This window comes from Schistocerca gregaria, chromosome 2, assembly GCF_023897955.1.
Source record: "Schistocerca gregaria isolate iqSchGreg1 chromosome 2, iqSchGreg1.2, whole genome shotgun sequence".
NCBI classification, from domain to species: Eukaryota; Metazoa; Arthropoda; class Insecta; order Orthoptera; family Acrididae; genus Schistocerca; species Schistocerca gregaria.
Genome location: NC_064921.1, coordinates 758830782 through 758847908, shown reverse-complemented (window position 1 = coordinate 758847908; position 17127 = coordinate 758830782). Strand labels below are relative to the sequence as shown.

Here is a 17127-nt window from a genome sequence, read left to right as displayed (position 1 = left end):
CCATGAAGAATTTGTGGCTCTGGAGATGGGAAAGGCGGCAATACAATTCACGAAACATGCTTAAGATGGAAACTGTGTACTGGACCTATCAAAGCTCCACATTTACTGTTTTCATTGCGAGTTTGAAAAAACTCATTTTGAAGACGCAAAGCTGTTTTTTATGGAACATGTACCTTCATTTACTCGGTGAAGGACTTCGATCCGTATGAGATGATAAGGTGCCATCCTGACACAATCTCAAAGAACAGCATTCTTAAGTGGCACAAGTCAGCTATCTCCCAAAAGGTAGTAGATGCAAAATGCCAATTCAACCATTTTAAGCGACTTATTTCTGCTATCTTGAATTTATTAAGTTTCATAAGTGAGCTAGGTCTGTCAGGAATACGACAACACTGTGCGGGAGGAGGAAGAGGAGAAGTAGGAAGAGGGTTACCTTGAGGGGAAGGGGTGACGTTGGGAAGGTGGGCAAAGGAAAGGGGATGACACTGAGGTGACAGCGTGGTGAAAAATCATTTGTTGTGCTCGAATTTTCTTTCATCCACTATTCTTGCAGGCTGACCCCTGACCCCCCTCAACAGGAGGCGAGGGCAATGGGCAAGTGCAGCTGTGCGACTGGACTGGATGGCTACTTACTTGCGGATGGGGATGCTCTTGAGCACCTGGTCGATGTACGGTTTGAGATAGGGATGCTGGTAGTTAAAGGCAGAGTTGTGTGTCAGCGACGTGTCGGCAGCACCAGGGCACAGCGCCACCACAGAGACTCCTGTGTTCTCCACGTGCATCGCGGCCTGCAACACCATACTCTGCTGTACGTCTCGTATGTCACTTCTGCATGCAGTCTGGTAGTGGAGGAGTGCTATCATGCTGCCTTCCCTCAAAGTGATTCAATAATGTTTGTGTATGATGAACTGGGGAAGTAGGAGAGGAAGGGAATGTGTGGGAAACACTGACTAGGAGAAGGAAGGAAGAGAAGGCCTGAGGGAGAAGCCTCCATCATATTATTGGGAACTGCAGGGGACAAAAGTTATAGGGGAATCCAAAACCTGTAATATATAGAACAGATCATAGGATGTCCATGCGACTCTGAGATGAACAAATTGGATCAGAAGATGAAGCAATCGTAGGCCATATCAAAACAGTCAGAAGTTTGATGAGTAACAAAACAAAATATTCGTAGTGTATACATAAATGCATACAGAAAAACGTTGTCAGTACTTAGTATGTTCTGTAAGATGGGAAACTGGTCGATAATACTGTACATAGTTTGGACACTGTGTGAGTTGACCTTTCTGAATGCTGGTGTCGAAGCTTCTTTGGACTGTGTGTGGAATCACAGTTGTCATGCACTCTCAAACACTTAGCGTGTTCCACAGGATGGTAATTTGATCATTTTCCGAGGTGGAACTTGTCTCCAGAATTTAACAGTTTGCATCGTGCGATGTCATCATTGGAAAACGGTGATTAGTGTCCATTCCACATATTTCTAAGTAACTCAACGAGGGCAAAACAATATACAGTACATTTACTTCTCATCATAGGCTCTAAATTTATACCATGAACTTGATTCCAAAAGGGAAAAAAGAGCAATTGACAAGTCGACGTACTGTCGTGCCAGTCCTTGCTACAACAAGAACTTGAAGAGTTGGTAAAGTGAAAGAGAGAGAGACAGGAAGAAAAAAATTCCAACTAACTGACAGGGTCAGGAAAGCTGTTAGCTAGAAGGAATTAAAGAGGAAGTACAAGACTCCGAGAGGTGGCGAAATACTATGCCTGGGTCTGTCGCAAACTGGAACAATACTCACCAAGAAATTTCCTGGCAGATTGAATCTGTGTGCCAGGACGGGAATCCAACCCAAAATCATTGCCTTTCGCAGGCAAGTGCTCTGCCGACGGAGCTACTGAAGCACAGCTAGCGACCAACTCTCATAATTTTACTTCAGCCATTGCGTCTCTCCCTTGCAGAGCGAAAATTCATTCTGCAGCTGCTGATGGCCACTGTTAGTAAAGTGTACACTGGAGGTGTAAGGACTGCCATACATAGTGTAATAGTCCTGTCAAAAGCTCTTGTTCTGATTTGAAGGGATTAGCGTACACCATAGTCCCGACAGAAGACAGGTAAGAGGTGTAGACTCTTATGACTGTGGTGGCCATGGAACAGGTGTTATGCCCCCTCTCCCCCAAACCTTCCCTTCACAACCACTTCGTCAGTATGCAGTGCTACACAATGTAATCAAGGCAGTTGGGGGTCCGTCATTTTGCAGCCACTTTACCTTACGAATCACCAGTGGCATCTTATCTGATATGGTACGGATAACGCTTCTGAAAAAAAGGTAGTTCTGTCTTGTTAGTCTGGTTGACTTGAGACATGACCCAGTGCTCTCATCACAACCTGTCCTAGCTGAAATGTACCCACTCACCTGAAGCAGTGAGACGGACTTCTCAGACCACCGTTACTTCGCAGCATGGTTGTTCATTGGTCACAATATACTTGAAACAATTAGGTCACCAAGTATCAAACAACCAGGCACTATTGTGAGTGAATGCACAGCTGGGGCGAGTAATGAACGATAAGTTGTTCCTTAATTAATAAGGCGTTTGTGCTTTACTTATGCTAATTGTGTACTCTGATTTCTCTTCTCAACTCACATGTAACAGATTTCGTCTACCCAGATGTGAGGGTAGAGCAAGTTTATCATACTTTCCCAGAATGCGACGTCGGTGAATAAAGCCAAAATTTGGAATTGTGGCCAGTGTGGGCAGTGTTGTATGTTGTTGTTGTTGTTGTTGTGGTCTTCAGTCCAGAGACTGGTTTGATGCAACTCTCCATGCTACTCTATCCTGTGCAAGCTTCTTCATCTCCCAGTACCTACTGCAACGTACATCCTTCTGAATCTACTTAGTGTATACATCTCATGGTCTCCCTCTACAGTTTTTACCCTCCACGCTGCCCTCCAATTCTAAATTGGTGATCCTTTCATACCTCAGAATATGTCCTACCAACCGATCCCTTCTTCTAGTCAAGTTGTCCCACAAATTTCTCTTCTCCCCAATTCTATTCAATACCTCCTCATTAGTTATGTGATCTACCCATCTAATCTTCAACATTCTTCTGTAGCACCACATTCGAATGCCTCTATTCTCTTCTTGTCTGAACTATTTATCGTCCACGTTTCACATACATGGCTACACTCCATACAAATACTTTGAGAAACGACTTCTTGACACTTAAATGTATACTCTATGTTAATAAATTTCTTTTCTTCAGAAACGCTTTCCTTGCCATTGCCAGTCTACATTTTAAATCCTCTCTACTTCGACCATCATTAGTTATTTTGCTCCCCGAATAGCAAGTCTCATTTACTATTTTAAGTGTCTCATTTCCTAATCTAATACCCACGGCATCACCCGATTTAATTCGACTACATTCCATTATCCTCGCTTTGCTTTTGTTGATGTCCACTTTATATCGTCCTTTCAAGACACTGTCCATTCCGTTCAGCTGCCGTTCCAGGTCTTTTGCTCTCTCTGACAGAATTACAATGTCATCGGCGAGCCTCAAAGTTTTTATTTCTTCTCCATGGATTTTAATTCCTACTCCGAATTTTTCTTTTGTTTCCTTTAGTGCTTGCTCAATATGCAGATTGAATAACATCAGGGATAGGCTAAAAACCTTTCTCATTCCCTTCCCAACCACTGCTTCCCTTTCATGCCCCTCGACTCTTATAACTGCCATCCGGTTTGTGTACAAATTGTAAGTAGCCTTCGGCACCCTGTATTTTACCCCTGCCACCTTCAGAATTTGAAAGAGAGTATTCCTGTCAACATTGTCAAAAGCTTTCTATAAGTCTACAAATGCTAGAAACGTAGGTTTGCCTTTCCTTAATCTATTTCCTAAGATAAGTCGTGGTGTTGTATGAAGGGCGTTAAATAAGTAATTCAACACATTTTTTTTAAAGCAGGATCGTTTTAAGCGGGATTCCAATACACCATATTATTTACCACTCTTTTAACTACAAAACCGTATTTTTCAACATAATCTCCGTTCAGTGCCACGAGCTTACGCAACCTCACTGGGAGGGCCTTTATACTGGCAAGGAACCACTCTACTGGTCGACGTCGAAAGCAACATCTCGCTTTATTAATAACCTCATCGTCATCCACGTACTGCTTCTCGCAGAGTGCATCCTTCAGTGGGCCAAAATAGATGGAAATCGCAAGGTGCGACACACGGACTGTAGAGTGGATGAGGAAGAACAATCCACTGACGTTTAGTGATCTCCTCTCGGTTGCACAGATTTGTGAGAGACCTTGCAAGGCCATGGAGAAGGAGAAGTTCGTGTGCATTATTGTGACGAAGAACATTCTCAAGTCGTTTCTACAGTTTTCTGAGGGTAGCACAGCACACTTGAGGTTTATCGTGGCACCATGTGGGAGGACATCACACAGAATAACTCCTTCAGAGACACACAGGAGAGTCGCCATGGCTTTACTGGCCGAGGGTGTGGCTTTGAAGTTTTTCTTCGGTGGAGAATTGCTGTTTTGCTTCGATTCGACGTGATGAGGCCGTGTTTCACCGCCTGTGACGATGTTCGACAAAAAATTGCCACGATGAGCCTCGTAACGCGCAAGCAATTCCGCGCAGATGTTCCTTCGTTGCTCTTTACGATCTTCTGTTAGACGACGAGGAACCGGCAGGCACAAACCTTTGAATATCCCAAGCGGCGGACGAGTCTATCAGCTCTACGATAAGAGACGTACAGCTGTGCAGCGAGGTGTGAGATTGTGATCCGTCGATCACCTCTAAAGAGAGTGTCCGCACGTTCCAATGTTGCAGCAGTCACAGTTACGTACTGCCGGCTGGCACACGGGGATCGAACAGGTTTGCGCGACTTTGATGGGATGGCAGACGTCCCACCCAACGACTCACCGTGCTTCCGTTCACTGCCAGCTCTCCTTAGACATTCTGCAAGCGCCTACGAATATCTGCAGTGCTCTGGTTCTCCCACCAAAAAACTCAGTGACAGCTTGGAACGCACTACCGGTTACAGACGTAGTTTTGAAGGCTACGTGTAGAGCCGCCAGCTATCGAAACTTTGCGAAACTATAGGGGCTGAAGCGAGAATATTCCACGATGTCCCACAACAAATCCCGTTTTTTTTTTACGAAACTGGCAGAGAAGAAAAATGTGTTACGCTACTTTTTCAACGCCCCTCGTACTGCACTCTTTGTGGCAAGGCGCCCGCTGGTATGGCCCGAACTCCCTGCAGATGGCACACATGTAACTGCTGCTCACGGACAACGGCCAAAACGTCAGCTTGGCACGTGCTCAACGCTCGTGCCAAATTGCTGTTGCTTAGTGGGCGGTTCGTCTCCCAAGTGCCTCTTCAGAGACAAACGTTTGAACCGAGTGAGAACATCTGGGGTCCAGTTTTGACAGCTAGTAATACTGGACAGTAAAGGAGAGTAATTGGTTCAGTGATCAGAATAAGTAAAATACGTGCAGTAGATTTCTGATTTCCACTCACTACTGATATGCTGGGCAATCTAACAAGCTCAACATCGTACACTATGCTGTGCGAACACGCTTTGATTTTGGAAAGTTCTGGGTGGAAATCATATTATCCTACTTTGCAGTCTCTCTTAGTCTGCTCTCAATTGCTGTAAAAAATATGGAATAATTGTTTGGGATGCAGTTCCACGCACAGTCACGTTGCAGCTCTGCCTTAGCGATGCTTACAAAACACTCAACCTATTCATGCTAGAGTGCTGTTCTAGTGTCCGATAGCATTACCAAATAAAGATTAACAGGGCATATTGAAGATATCAAATAAGGGGATAACGAATGCTTCGTTTGACGCACGGGAGTATATCATGGAGAAGCCTGAAAACCTGAAATGGCAAACGGTTGAAGGTAGAAGCAAACAGTTCCGCGAAAACCTGCTTACAAAGGTTCAGCTTTAAGTGAGAAATTTAGGATTATGTTAGTACACTCACTAAGGGTCGCGAAGATAAGGTTATTCTAATTATTACACGGAGGTGCTTAAGAAGTCATTCTTTCTTACGTCGTCCTTGTTGTACTGTGGTTAACAAACTATACATGACAATAAAAGATAAGTAAACACAATTAACTTTGTCAGTTACTTTTTATATACCCCCAAGACGCGTTTCGAGGGCTTACACCCTCATTTTGAGAAGGATCAGTGGATTACATTAGTTTTTGTCTTCCGGATGTAGTCACTTGTTTTGAGTTTCATTTGCCACAAATAAGGTGAAATCAGCGCTTATTAATATAATACGGCACAAGGATTACACATTATAAACAATAATAAAGCTATTTACAGCATATTTCATATCAGAAATAACCCTGCGGTTCTTCATAAATATTCTTTTTCATTTTTAAATACCCCTTCTTGCAGCGGTGTACCGTAGGTCTCTAGAAGAGCGAAGCGTTCCAAAGGATTGGAAAAGGGCACAGGTCATCCCCGTTTTCAAGAAGGGACGTCAAACAGATGTGCAGAACTATAGACCTATATCTCTAACGTCGATCAGTTGTAGAATTTTGGAACACGTATTATGTTCGAGTATAATGTCTTTTCTGGAGACTAGAAATCTACTCTGTAGGAATCAGCATGGGTTTCGAAAAAGACGGTCGTGTGAAACCCAGCTCTCGCTATTCGTCCACGAGACTCAGAGGGCCTTAGACACGGGTTCACAGGTAGATGCCGTGTTTCTTGACTTCCGCAAGGCGTTTGACACAGTTCCCCACAGTCGTTTAATGAACAAAGTAAGAGCATACGGACTATCAGATCAATTGTGTGATTGGATTGAGGAGTTCCTAGATAACAGAACGCAGCATGTCATTCTCAATGGAGAGAAGTCTTCCGAAGTAAGAGTGATTTCAGGTGTGCCCCAGGGGAGTGTCATAGGACCGTTGCTATTCACAATATACATAAATGACCTGGTGGATGACATCGGAAGTTCACTGAGGCTTTTTGCAGATGATGCTGTGGTGTATCGAGAGGTTGCAACAATGGAAAATTGTACTGAAATGCAGGAGGATCTGCAGCGAATTGACGCATGGTGCACGGAATGGCAATTGAATCTCAATGTAGACAAGTGTAATGTGATGCGAATACATAGAAAGATAGGTCCCTTATCATTTAGCTACAAAATAGCAGGTCAGCAACTGGAAGTAGTTAATTCCATAAATTATCTGGGAGTACTCATTAGGAGTGATTTAAAATGGAATGATCATATAAAGTTGATCGTCGGTAAAGCAGATGCCAGACTGAGATTCATTGGAAGAATCTTAAGGAAATGCAATCCGACAACAAAGGAAGTAGGTTACAGTACGCTTGTTCGCCCAATGCTTGAATACTGCTCAGCAGTGTGGGATCCGCACCAGGTAGGGTTGATAGAAGAGATAGAGAAGATCCAACGGAGAGCAGCGCGCTTCGTTACAGGATCATTTAGTAATTGCGAAAGCGTTACGGAGATGATAGATAAACTCCAGTGGAAGACTCTGCAGGAGAGACGCTCAGTAGCTCGGTACGGGCTTTTTTTAAAGTTTCGAGAACATACCTTCACCGAAGAGTCAAGCAGTATATTGCTCCCTCCTACGTATATCTCGCGAAGAGACCATGAGGATAAAATCAGAGAGATTAGAGCCCACACAGAAGCATACCGACAATCCTTCTTTCCACGTACAATACGAGACTGGAATAGAAGGGAGAACCGATAGAGGTACTCAGGGTACCCTCCGACACACACCGTCAGGTGGCTTGCGGAGTATGGATGTAGATGTAGATGTAGAAACACGAACTAATAACGTGTAAGCAGTACACATATTAAACAGATATAGAGAAACAATATCTTGTGAGTCAGAGAGCATTCATTACTAGCTTATATTGCGAATCAAAGATAGAGGTAACAAAAATATAATTGCTTGATTATTTAAAACCGTTTATGTTACGAATATTATTATTGCAAGAAATAAAAATATGAAAAAAATTATAAACCTAATTTCAGCACATTTATTCGTTATATTTCAGTTTGGTGGTTTGTTTTATGATCTAGACCACTCAAAAATAGAGAGTAGCAAAAGTTATGGTGCACAGTCTGTTACACTTGAGAAACTCGTAAAGAAGTTCATTCTCACTGTCTCAGCTTTGTCACTGAGTGTGTTCTACTCATGTTTTGTTTTGTCAAATAAAAATTTCAAGTTCTTCACACAGGTCCAGTTTTTGGCATTTGTTTAGTCTGTGAATTATTATCAGATTATTACCTGTGTTGTCAAAAGCATGTCCTGTGTCGTTTTCAGCAGCTGTGGCAGATTTATTGTGGCTCCACCAGCAAGGACAAACCAACAAGAGTGGTAAGATATATTCTCTCTCCCACATGAGCCGCAGGAATGACAAATTTTGTCCAAACTGCACCATCTAGAGCCAAGGATAGGCTCGTCGTTTCAGCGTCAGCGTCAGATTTATTGGGATGTTATACCTAAGTGCATTTGTATTTCTTTTAAAACTACACTGTGCAGCATCATTAAAGGGTTGCTTTTTCGAAACCTCCTAATAGTCTCCCATTTCGACGCATTATTTTGAAATTTGGCTCAAAGGTTCGTAGAACCTTCCTCTATAACGGTGCAAAGGTCATGAAATGGAGCAACGTCATTCTCGGGATCGACGACGCTAAAAGCAGCAAGGTGTCGACACTTGCGAAAGAAAGGCCTCAGCTCAGAAGTTCATTGACGTGTAAAGTGGATTAATGACGTCATATTGGCATCATATTTCACGACTATTCTTCCCAACGTCACCATGTACGTGTTAACACTGGGAAGGTCATCACAGGCCCTCATACCCACATTTCACCCATTCTTCTGACGTCTCCGCGGTGGAGGTCATAACCGCGACTTTCAGCGTTGAAAACATGCGTTTTTCATATGGGTCGGCGAGGAAAACAAATTTAGACACACCGCCGCTCAGAATCCACACGAATAGGCCTCGGGGAGTACAGTAAATGGAGTCAATGGAACCACCCCTTTCCTTGGGACGTTAATTCGCACACGTTTAGCGGTCGAAAACGAGAGTTCACAGCGCGATGAACAACAAGAAGACATTCTCGACAACCTTTGGCACTGTTGTCACATCCTGTGCGATTCAACAATTCTTGACGGGCATCACGGGGCTGCGGACGTGATCTCGCCCCTTTGGTGTGCAGTATGACCGCCATTTTTGCCCTGGTGTACAGACGGACATAGTTACGTTACAACCCACCATGTTAAACACTACAGTTCGGAGTGCTCTGGCGGCAGAGGGTTGCAAATGGAGTCAACGATTCGGGAAAGTCTACCGAGTAATATTCATGACATGTGATACCTGAAACGACGTTGAAACAAAAAATTGAGGCATTAATTTTGAACAGGCCCTTGTATATAATTATTTGTTTGGAAATAAAACTGCCTTTTCCTGCTGCTAATTTATTTAGCCCATATGCGTTTCGCCTTCTCCAGTTGTAAGGCATCATCAGTAGGATCTATAACGATACAATTTTGTTAGTTATAGATTATCAAACAGTTAAATTCGCGATTTTTTTGTAAAAAACTGTTTGATAATCTATAACTAACAAAACTGTATCGTTATAGATCCCACTGATGATGCCTTAGAACAGGAGAAGGCTAAACGCATATGGGATAAATAAAGTAACTAGCAGCAGGAAAAGGCAGTTTTATTTACAAAACAAATATTTATATGCTTGCTGCGGAGGATGGGCACACAAACAATCCTGGTACATAAGTTTTTAATATAGCCCTGTTCTTTGTTCTGTTAAAGTCTCAAACATAGCCGGGTGATTGATCGAATCGAAAGCCTTTTCAGAATTTATAAATACAAGTCAAAGAGATAGATGGTATTCATTTGTTCTGCTAATTCTTTTGTGCAGAGTAAGGATATGGTCAAATATTTTAAATCCTCCACGAAACCCAGCTTTCTCTGTGGCCTGAACCAGGTCAAGTGTGGCGCTCTTTCTCGTACTCAAAATTCTAGTGAAAACTTTGTACAGATCGGACATAATACTGCTGGACGATAAATCTGTATATCTTTAATATAACCTTTCTTATGCACTAGAAGTATTTTGGTTTTATTTCCAACTCTTGGTAATGTTTCAGTGTGCAAATAGCTTGAAAATACTTTACTTGAATGCTTTATAGATTCCTCACCCATCAGACTTAAATAGCCAGTTGACTGCAGCGATCTTCCGCAGGTCTTTGTCCCATCGCCCCTGTCTCTTGGACTCCGTTCCAGCACTGCCACTGTCCATAGGTCGTCATTTCTTTGGCAACTGTGGCGGCCCATTTCCATTTCATAATCGCCGTTCTGTACTGGATGTCCTTCACATCAGTAAGTGATCTGATTTCGTCTGCCCTCTTTGGTCTTGTATATTCATGAAGTGCCCAGGTCTCACAGTCGTTGATCAAAAGTATCCGGACAGCCCTATATAAAGTGTAATTGACCACTAGATGTCATCAGAGGTGGAGCCACCAGTGTAGGAGGCGGGAGGAGTTGTGTTGTCACTAGAAGTGCAGTGACATCAGAAACGGTCGATCATGAGAGCTCAGTGGCTTGGAACATGGACTAGTCATTGAATATCAACACACTAACAAAAACATCAGGACTTTTAAACTCTTCTAAAGCTTCCCCAGTGAAGTAAAAGTGGTTCGTAAAAGACGTTCTGAATTGTCTTTCAAACAGCTCGTTTGAAGAGGCAAGTTCACTGGAACATTTTTTCAACATAGAGTTGAGGCTTGCAGGTAACGGAAGACTAGGCCTTGTGGAACTAAAAAAATAACTTAACTATGAAATAAAAATTACAGTAACAGAAAAGAAGTCGATTTGTTTTGAAGTGGACATATTTACTAATCTGTGAAATAAAATCTGCGGATGGGGAACTCTGAGTACCGTTTTGCTTCGCCCTGTTCTCTGTGGGCCTTACGTGCTCAAGTCATCCTCTGTGTGTAGTGTCATTCGTCTGCTCCAGTCTGGCCCTCTGTTGTTAGATGGTGGCCCTACTTAGAACAAACGAATTTGAAATGTAAAGTCGAGTTCACATCTAGCTGGACTCACATTTCACCCAGGACCCACGATTACGAAATATGGTACGTGAGTTATGGGACTCCAACACATTTTGATGATGATGTAAGATGACATCTAATGTGCCAGTGCAGTCCAAAACACGTAGATCCAGCGTGTGCTGTGTCTTGGCCTAGATCTCCAGGCCTCAACGATCAGGGTTTCTCTTTCTGGGGCCATTTAAAGTGTAAAGTGTACATCACTCTCAGTGTATGGTTGAAGAACTTGAACTGCGAATCGCACAGTCTTGTCATGATTTATGAGATGATTCAAGCAGCATGAGAGAATTTGTAACTCATTGCAGAGACAAGTGCATCTAAACCTGGTATATGGAACACTTCCTCTAAAAGGTACAAGTGTACAGTAAACTGTAACATGTGACATGCTGAAGCGCTATTGTATTTCATTTCAGGTAGGCCACAGGTGAAATTTGCGAAAGTCCAATTCATTTGTGCTAACTAGGACAATATTTCATATCAAAGTCAGCGGGGACTCGTAACAACAAATTTGCAATTATCTTGTAAAAGGCTCATTAGCTGACCTAAATTTATCGAAATGTTTTTACTCCTATTATTGGGCACCTGTTTCAGTTCTTGGTATTAATAGTGATACACGATTATGCCTGCTTCAGACTTCCATGTAATCCAACATCAGGCCACTGTCACATCCGAATACCCCCAAACCTGAATATTGCATCATTCAACCAGCCAGCCAAATGGATACCCTTTCCAACTCTGTCAAGTGCTTGTCTTTGACATTAATTGTAATATATATCTACACAAAAGGATTAGCTCCCAAACCCCTGCGTTGGTTTCAGCCAAGTTTGGAATAGAAACACCAAGTCTTATGAGTATTCGTATTGTAGGGTTTATAAATTCCTAGCTCCAATAGGAGAAGATTTATGGGCAAAAATGTGTTTTTCCAGCCACTGGTATACAGGCTCCCCTGCATAGCAGGTATGTTGTGTGGGAACAATAGCACTCTACCACAACCTGCTTCACAGGGTAGACTACATGGCAGAGGCAGGAAACGGTTTTCTTGACCCCAGCATGGAGGCTGCCCTGCATGAGAGTCAAGTTGTCTTGGAGAAGTATCAGCCTGCTTTGTCGATCTGCTTTGCATGGTAGCCTGTACATGCAGGATAAATAAGTGATTTCCAAGCCTCTGAACTTCATGACAGGGATTAACATCAGCTTACTTTGTTGAACTGTGTTACAGAGGCTATACATGCTGACAAAAATGGCTGGGGACAGGTTGAGATGGGTTGAGGGAGGGGGGAATGGGCAGAGCGAGGGAGAAGAAGAAATGGACAGAGAGTGGGGTGGATGGGGTAGATGCATGAGGCAGATGGAAAATGTAGAGGCAGGTGAAAAGGAAGAGGAGTGGTGGAGATGGAAAGATAGAGGAAGAGGAGGATATGGTCAGAGGGAGGTGAGTGGACTGTGCGGCTGGTCCCAGCGGAGGTTCGAGTCCTCCCTCGGGCATGGGTGTGTGTTTTTGTCTCTTGGATAATTTAGGTTAAGTAATATGTAAGCTTAGGGACTGATGACCTTAGCAGTTAAGTCCAATAAGATTTCACACACATTTGTTGTGGTGAGTGGAAGATATCATCAGATGGAGGGAGTGGAGGAAATGGACAAAGAGAGCAGGAGGAGGAGATGAAGAGATGGAGAGAGTGGGTAGTAGGTGATAGATAGACAGGTGGGAGGATGAAGGGGAAAGACAGAGGCATGAAAAGGTGGACGCAGAGGAGGAGTTGTGTTCAGTATATGTGTTGAGTGCGTACGTGGATGGAGCCACAGGAAAAGGCTTATAGTCAAATCATTATTCCCCACTGCGAAACTGAATACCATATGGTAATGTTGCAGTCAATTAAAGGATATAAGTGGAGCAGAGACAAAGCGGAAATCATTCTGTCAAAGATACTGGCTGCCAATGTCGAGATACACTGATGGGAAATTCGTTATGAAATGGCATCTGGAAATGAACATCCTGGACATAACAGGGCTAGTACCCTGCTCGTTTCGTTGAAGGACCGCGAAACAACGAGTGGGCGACAGGGAGTTGGACTTCCACATCCAATCACAGAATGTTGATAGCGTCGACTTCCCCGTTCAGTTAAGAAGGGTAGGTGGAGATCTGTGGAATATCTGGTGACAGTACAGTGCTGGTACAGGCACAAGTGTTTTGGAGCACACCATTCAGCGCACGTTTTGCAGCTGATCTGAACGCGATGAACAGAGTTGGGTTGCCATCGGATGGTAGTTCCTTGCTCACAAACCACTACTCCATAATCTACGAGTATTGTGTGACCTGTGTGTAGACACAATCTAACATTCTGCGTGGTGTCTGTTTGTTCTATGTCGTGTCTCCCTACCACTTTCGCGCAACGACGCTCTGAGCGTGTTTTTTAGGGAATTGACTAGATTGAACCTGGGACCTGTTGCTGGTAAGGAGACGCCAGACCACACATGACATGTAGAGTTCAGAAGAGTTCAGTGAGACTAGCGATGACATAACCAAATACTTAATGATTTCAGCGTCAGCTCCACTGCACTCCCTGTAAAAGAATCTTAGTACTAACTAAATTTAGTGAAAGGGATTCAAGGCTTTCCTATTTTTAGTTAGCTGGTAAAATAGCGTCGAGAAAGCAGTTAAGTTTCCCATTGGAAATTTTATTCTACTCACAAAACATTGTTTATAAATTGCACTACTGATAAAAGGAAATGTTTTAATACAGGATGGTAAAACCAAGTGCGTTCAACAAAAATGTGAACGAGTATTCCCTGAATGGGTTTCCAAGTTCTACAATGGATCGAAGGATGACCTATGCCATATCACATCTATAATCTAGGTTTAAATTAAGTTTCATAAAAGAGAAAACTATCAAAATGGTCTACAGTGGCCCTCACTTATCTTTAATTACTTATCTAACTTGTCGTAAATTACAGTGGCTGATGTGGCTTCTCAATAACTATATAACAGAAAAATCATCGCGTTTCAGATTTTTACTTCAAGTGGCAACTGTGAACACCATGAGTTTTAATTGACGATCGACACTAGTATTACGCACAAAAGGGGGTGTAATAGATGAGACTTCTGCAGTTCTGAGTGAAGCTTTATGCGCTGTTATGCGGCATCGCGTGCGTTCATTACCTTGTCTGTGTTCGTCAGGGGGCGGCGAGCAGCACAGCTCTGCTCACCTCGCCGTCTCGGAATCAACTCTCTCCTAACTTCTCCTTACTACAATTTACCGAAGTTGGTTTAAAAGAACTATCTGGCTGTGTTTTCATCTGACCAACCAGAGTCTCAATGTTAACCTTAAGCTCAGCCTACAAAAATTCTGTCCATCCAATGAGAAACGTTATACTTTTCGTGGTGGGGCAATGTTTTTAAAGTTTGCAACGTAACAGAGACGCGAAAAAGTCTCACGCTAAAACTTGCAGCTGGTGTGGTCCTTTTAGCGTTATCGTTAAGATCTATACTGTTCTTCTGGAGGGCTCTATCTTTTAACATGGGCTGGGGGTGGTCCTGATGCAACAGAGACGCGAAAAAGTCTCACGCTAAAATTTGCGTTTGGGGTGGCCCTTTTAGTATCATCGTAAGATCTATACCGTTCTTCTGGAGGGCTCTAGCTTTTAACATGCGCTGGAGGGTGGTCCTAGCGGTTAGCTGGAGACGTGGGTGTCTGTCCCTTATTGTAGGGCCTTCCAGCTTAACACGGTTCTGCTCTTGGCTTCTGTTCTCGTTTCTCCCCTCGGAACTGCGTCTGTCTCACGGTGGGAAGGTATGACATGCATTTAGGCATTCTTGTGTTAGTCTGTGGTATTCCATTTGCTCACCCGTTACTCGTACTACTTTGGATAATTTAATGTCACGATTTATTCGGAGCTATGTGACATACTACTGGATTTGCTTATCATGTTAGGGTTTTCATGGAAGTTGTTGGATTTGCCTGACACCTTACAACATGTCTCACATATTTCTGGAAAGGACTTGTCGAATGCACGTCACGCAGGACCGCTGCCACGGGCTTGAACCCACAAACAGTTGCTAGCTCGGAGTTGGTTGACGTTCAGCTTTACAAGTCACAGTGAGGTGCTTACCCCGTAGCAGCGAGACAGCGCGGCCACAGCGTGCTTGGTGGCGCAGTAGATGGGCACGTGAGGGGCGGCGTGCAGCCCCGCGATGGACGACAGGTTAACCACCAGCCCGGGGTCTCCGCCTGTTGCCCTCCCCATGTGCTTCAGGGCCAGCAGCACGCCGTGCACCGTGCCTTTCTGTCAACAGCACGACCAGTCCTCGCTGTGTCTCACCACATAATAATACTGCAAAACGTAAAGCGGTGTAATCGCAAATGCGAGAAAGAAAATATTTTATGAATAAAAAGCCAAATTAGAACGCCTTTAAGACCAAAACAAAGAAGAAATCATGAACAACGTGGACGGAGTAAAGTAAAGGACAATAAGAGGACAGGATAAATAGTACTGGGAAACGTCTTCTTGTCGCGGGGGCCCTACAGCTGTCGCCGCATTTCGGTCGCCAAACGCTTCGATCTCACCTTCTTCCTCAGCCTCTTCTATTCCTCTTCTCTCCATCGCTTCGTGGATACCCCTTAGCCACCGTTTCCACGGTCTTCCTCTTCTTCTGCTCCTGTGATGAAAGTGCTCTCTTTGGCCATCTGTCTTCTTTCATTTCTTGACATTCCTAAGCATCCTAGCTGTCTTTCTTCTATTCTGTCCGTAATACTTCAATTGGTCTGTGTCTTTTCTCTTATTCCTCATCTTATACGCAATCAATCCGAGAGATTCTACATGCTCTTCTCAAGTGGTCTATTTCTTGAGCTCTAAATCTCTTTCTCTTTCTTTCTGTGAGTTACTAACATTCACTTCCACAATTTTTACTAGTTCCATAGTGGATTTGTGTAATTCCCTTTTTGCCTGATCCTTCGTTGGGGATCCCTGTCTTTACCACGTGCTAGGATACTACCCACGTATTTAAACTGTTCACACACTTTAATTTGATGTCCCCCAGTATGCATTTTATTTCCCGTGTCTCTTCAACGTAGCTATTCCATTTTCTCAAAAATAATTTTCAGACCCTAGTTTTTTATATTCCTTCAACAACTTCCTAAGCATGTAAGATGTATCTCTTCGCCGTTTGCTGCAACGACCTGATTAACAGTGTAGAAGATAGTGTCATACACAGGTTCTCTACTTTCGTTCCCATGCCCATTCACTTTCTATATCATACATACAGCGCCTTCTGCAGATACATCTTAAACAGTGTGGAAGTTAGGCAGCATTTTTGTTTCGGGCTTTCAATTACTCTGCCGGCCGGTGTGGCCGAGCGGTTCTAGGCGCTTCAGTCTGGAACCGCGCGACCGCTAGATCTGCCTAATCTTGGTTTCGTTGGTGTTGTTCCTTCGCATCTCCACATCAAGATCGCATCAACAACATTCGACTTGGGCAACCTTAGAAGTGTTGAAATGTCTCTGATGGATTTGTTATTCTGGTGACATCGAATGATTGGATCATGTTCGAAGACACTGAGCTCTCCTGAGTGAGCCATTCTGTTCTTACTGCTTATCTACTGACACAGGATACTCCCTGCTCCTTATATACTGGCGGGTACGCCTCTAGTGACACCTAGTGGTCAATTTCGCGATACATATTAGTATCCAGGTGCTTTTGATCAGATAGTGTTTGCTAGCAGTTGCTTGCCTACATATACAAAGAAAGTGCAGGCTCTTCTTGCGTCGTTTCAAGAGGAGGTAGAACACACCTAATATTGAGCATCTGTAGAGGCAACTAGTGATGGCACATGGTCGATGTATATGATAACAGGTAAGTCTGGTACCATAGCTAAGTGCTCACTAGGTTCCCGTAGATTTCACTTACAGTCAAATCGCTCCCCAACGGCAATGAAACAGAGACAAATTATTAAAATCGCCCAGATAAATGGTGATGTAAGAACTAGGGAAACATTGAAGAGTTAAATC

General features: G+C 43.5%; 1 protein-coding gene across 1 annotated transcript in view; it reads right to left on the bottom strand.

Annotated features, from left to right (window-relative positions):
* LOC126334964 (15-hydroxyprostaglandin dehydrogenase [NAD(+)]-like) overlaps nt 1-17127 on the bottom strand; it is a 61484-nt gene that overhangs the window by 15937 nt on the left and 28420 nt on the right. Inside the window, exons 5-6 of the mRNA XM_049997736.1 lie at nt 15233-15406; nt 634-788 (exon numbers count right to left, since the gene is read on the bottom strand). Coding sequence (XP_049853693.1) covers nt 634-788; nt 15233-15406 — 329 coding nt within the window. The remainder of the gene's footprint in view (nt 1-633; nt 789-15232; nt 15407-17127) is intronic.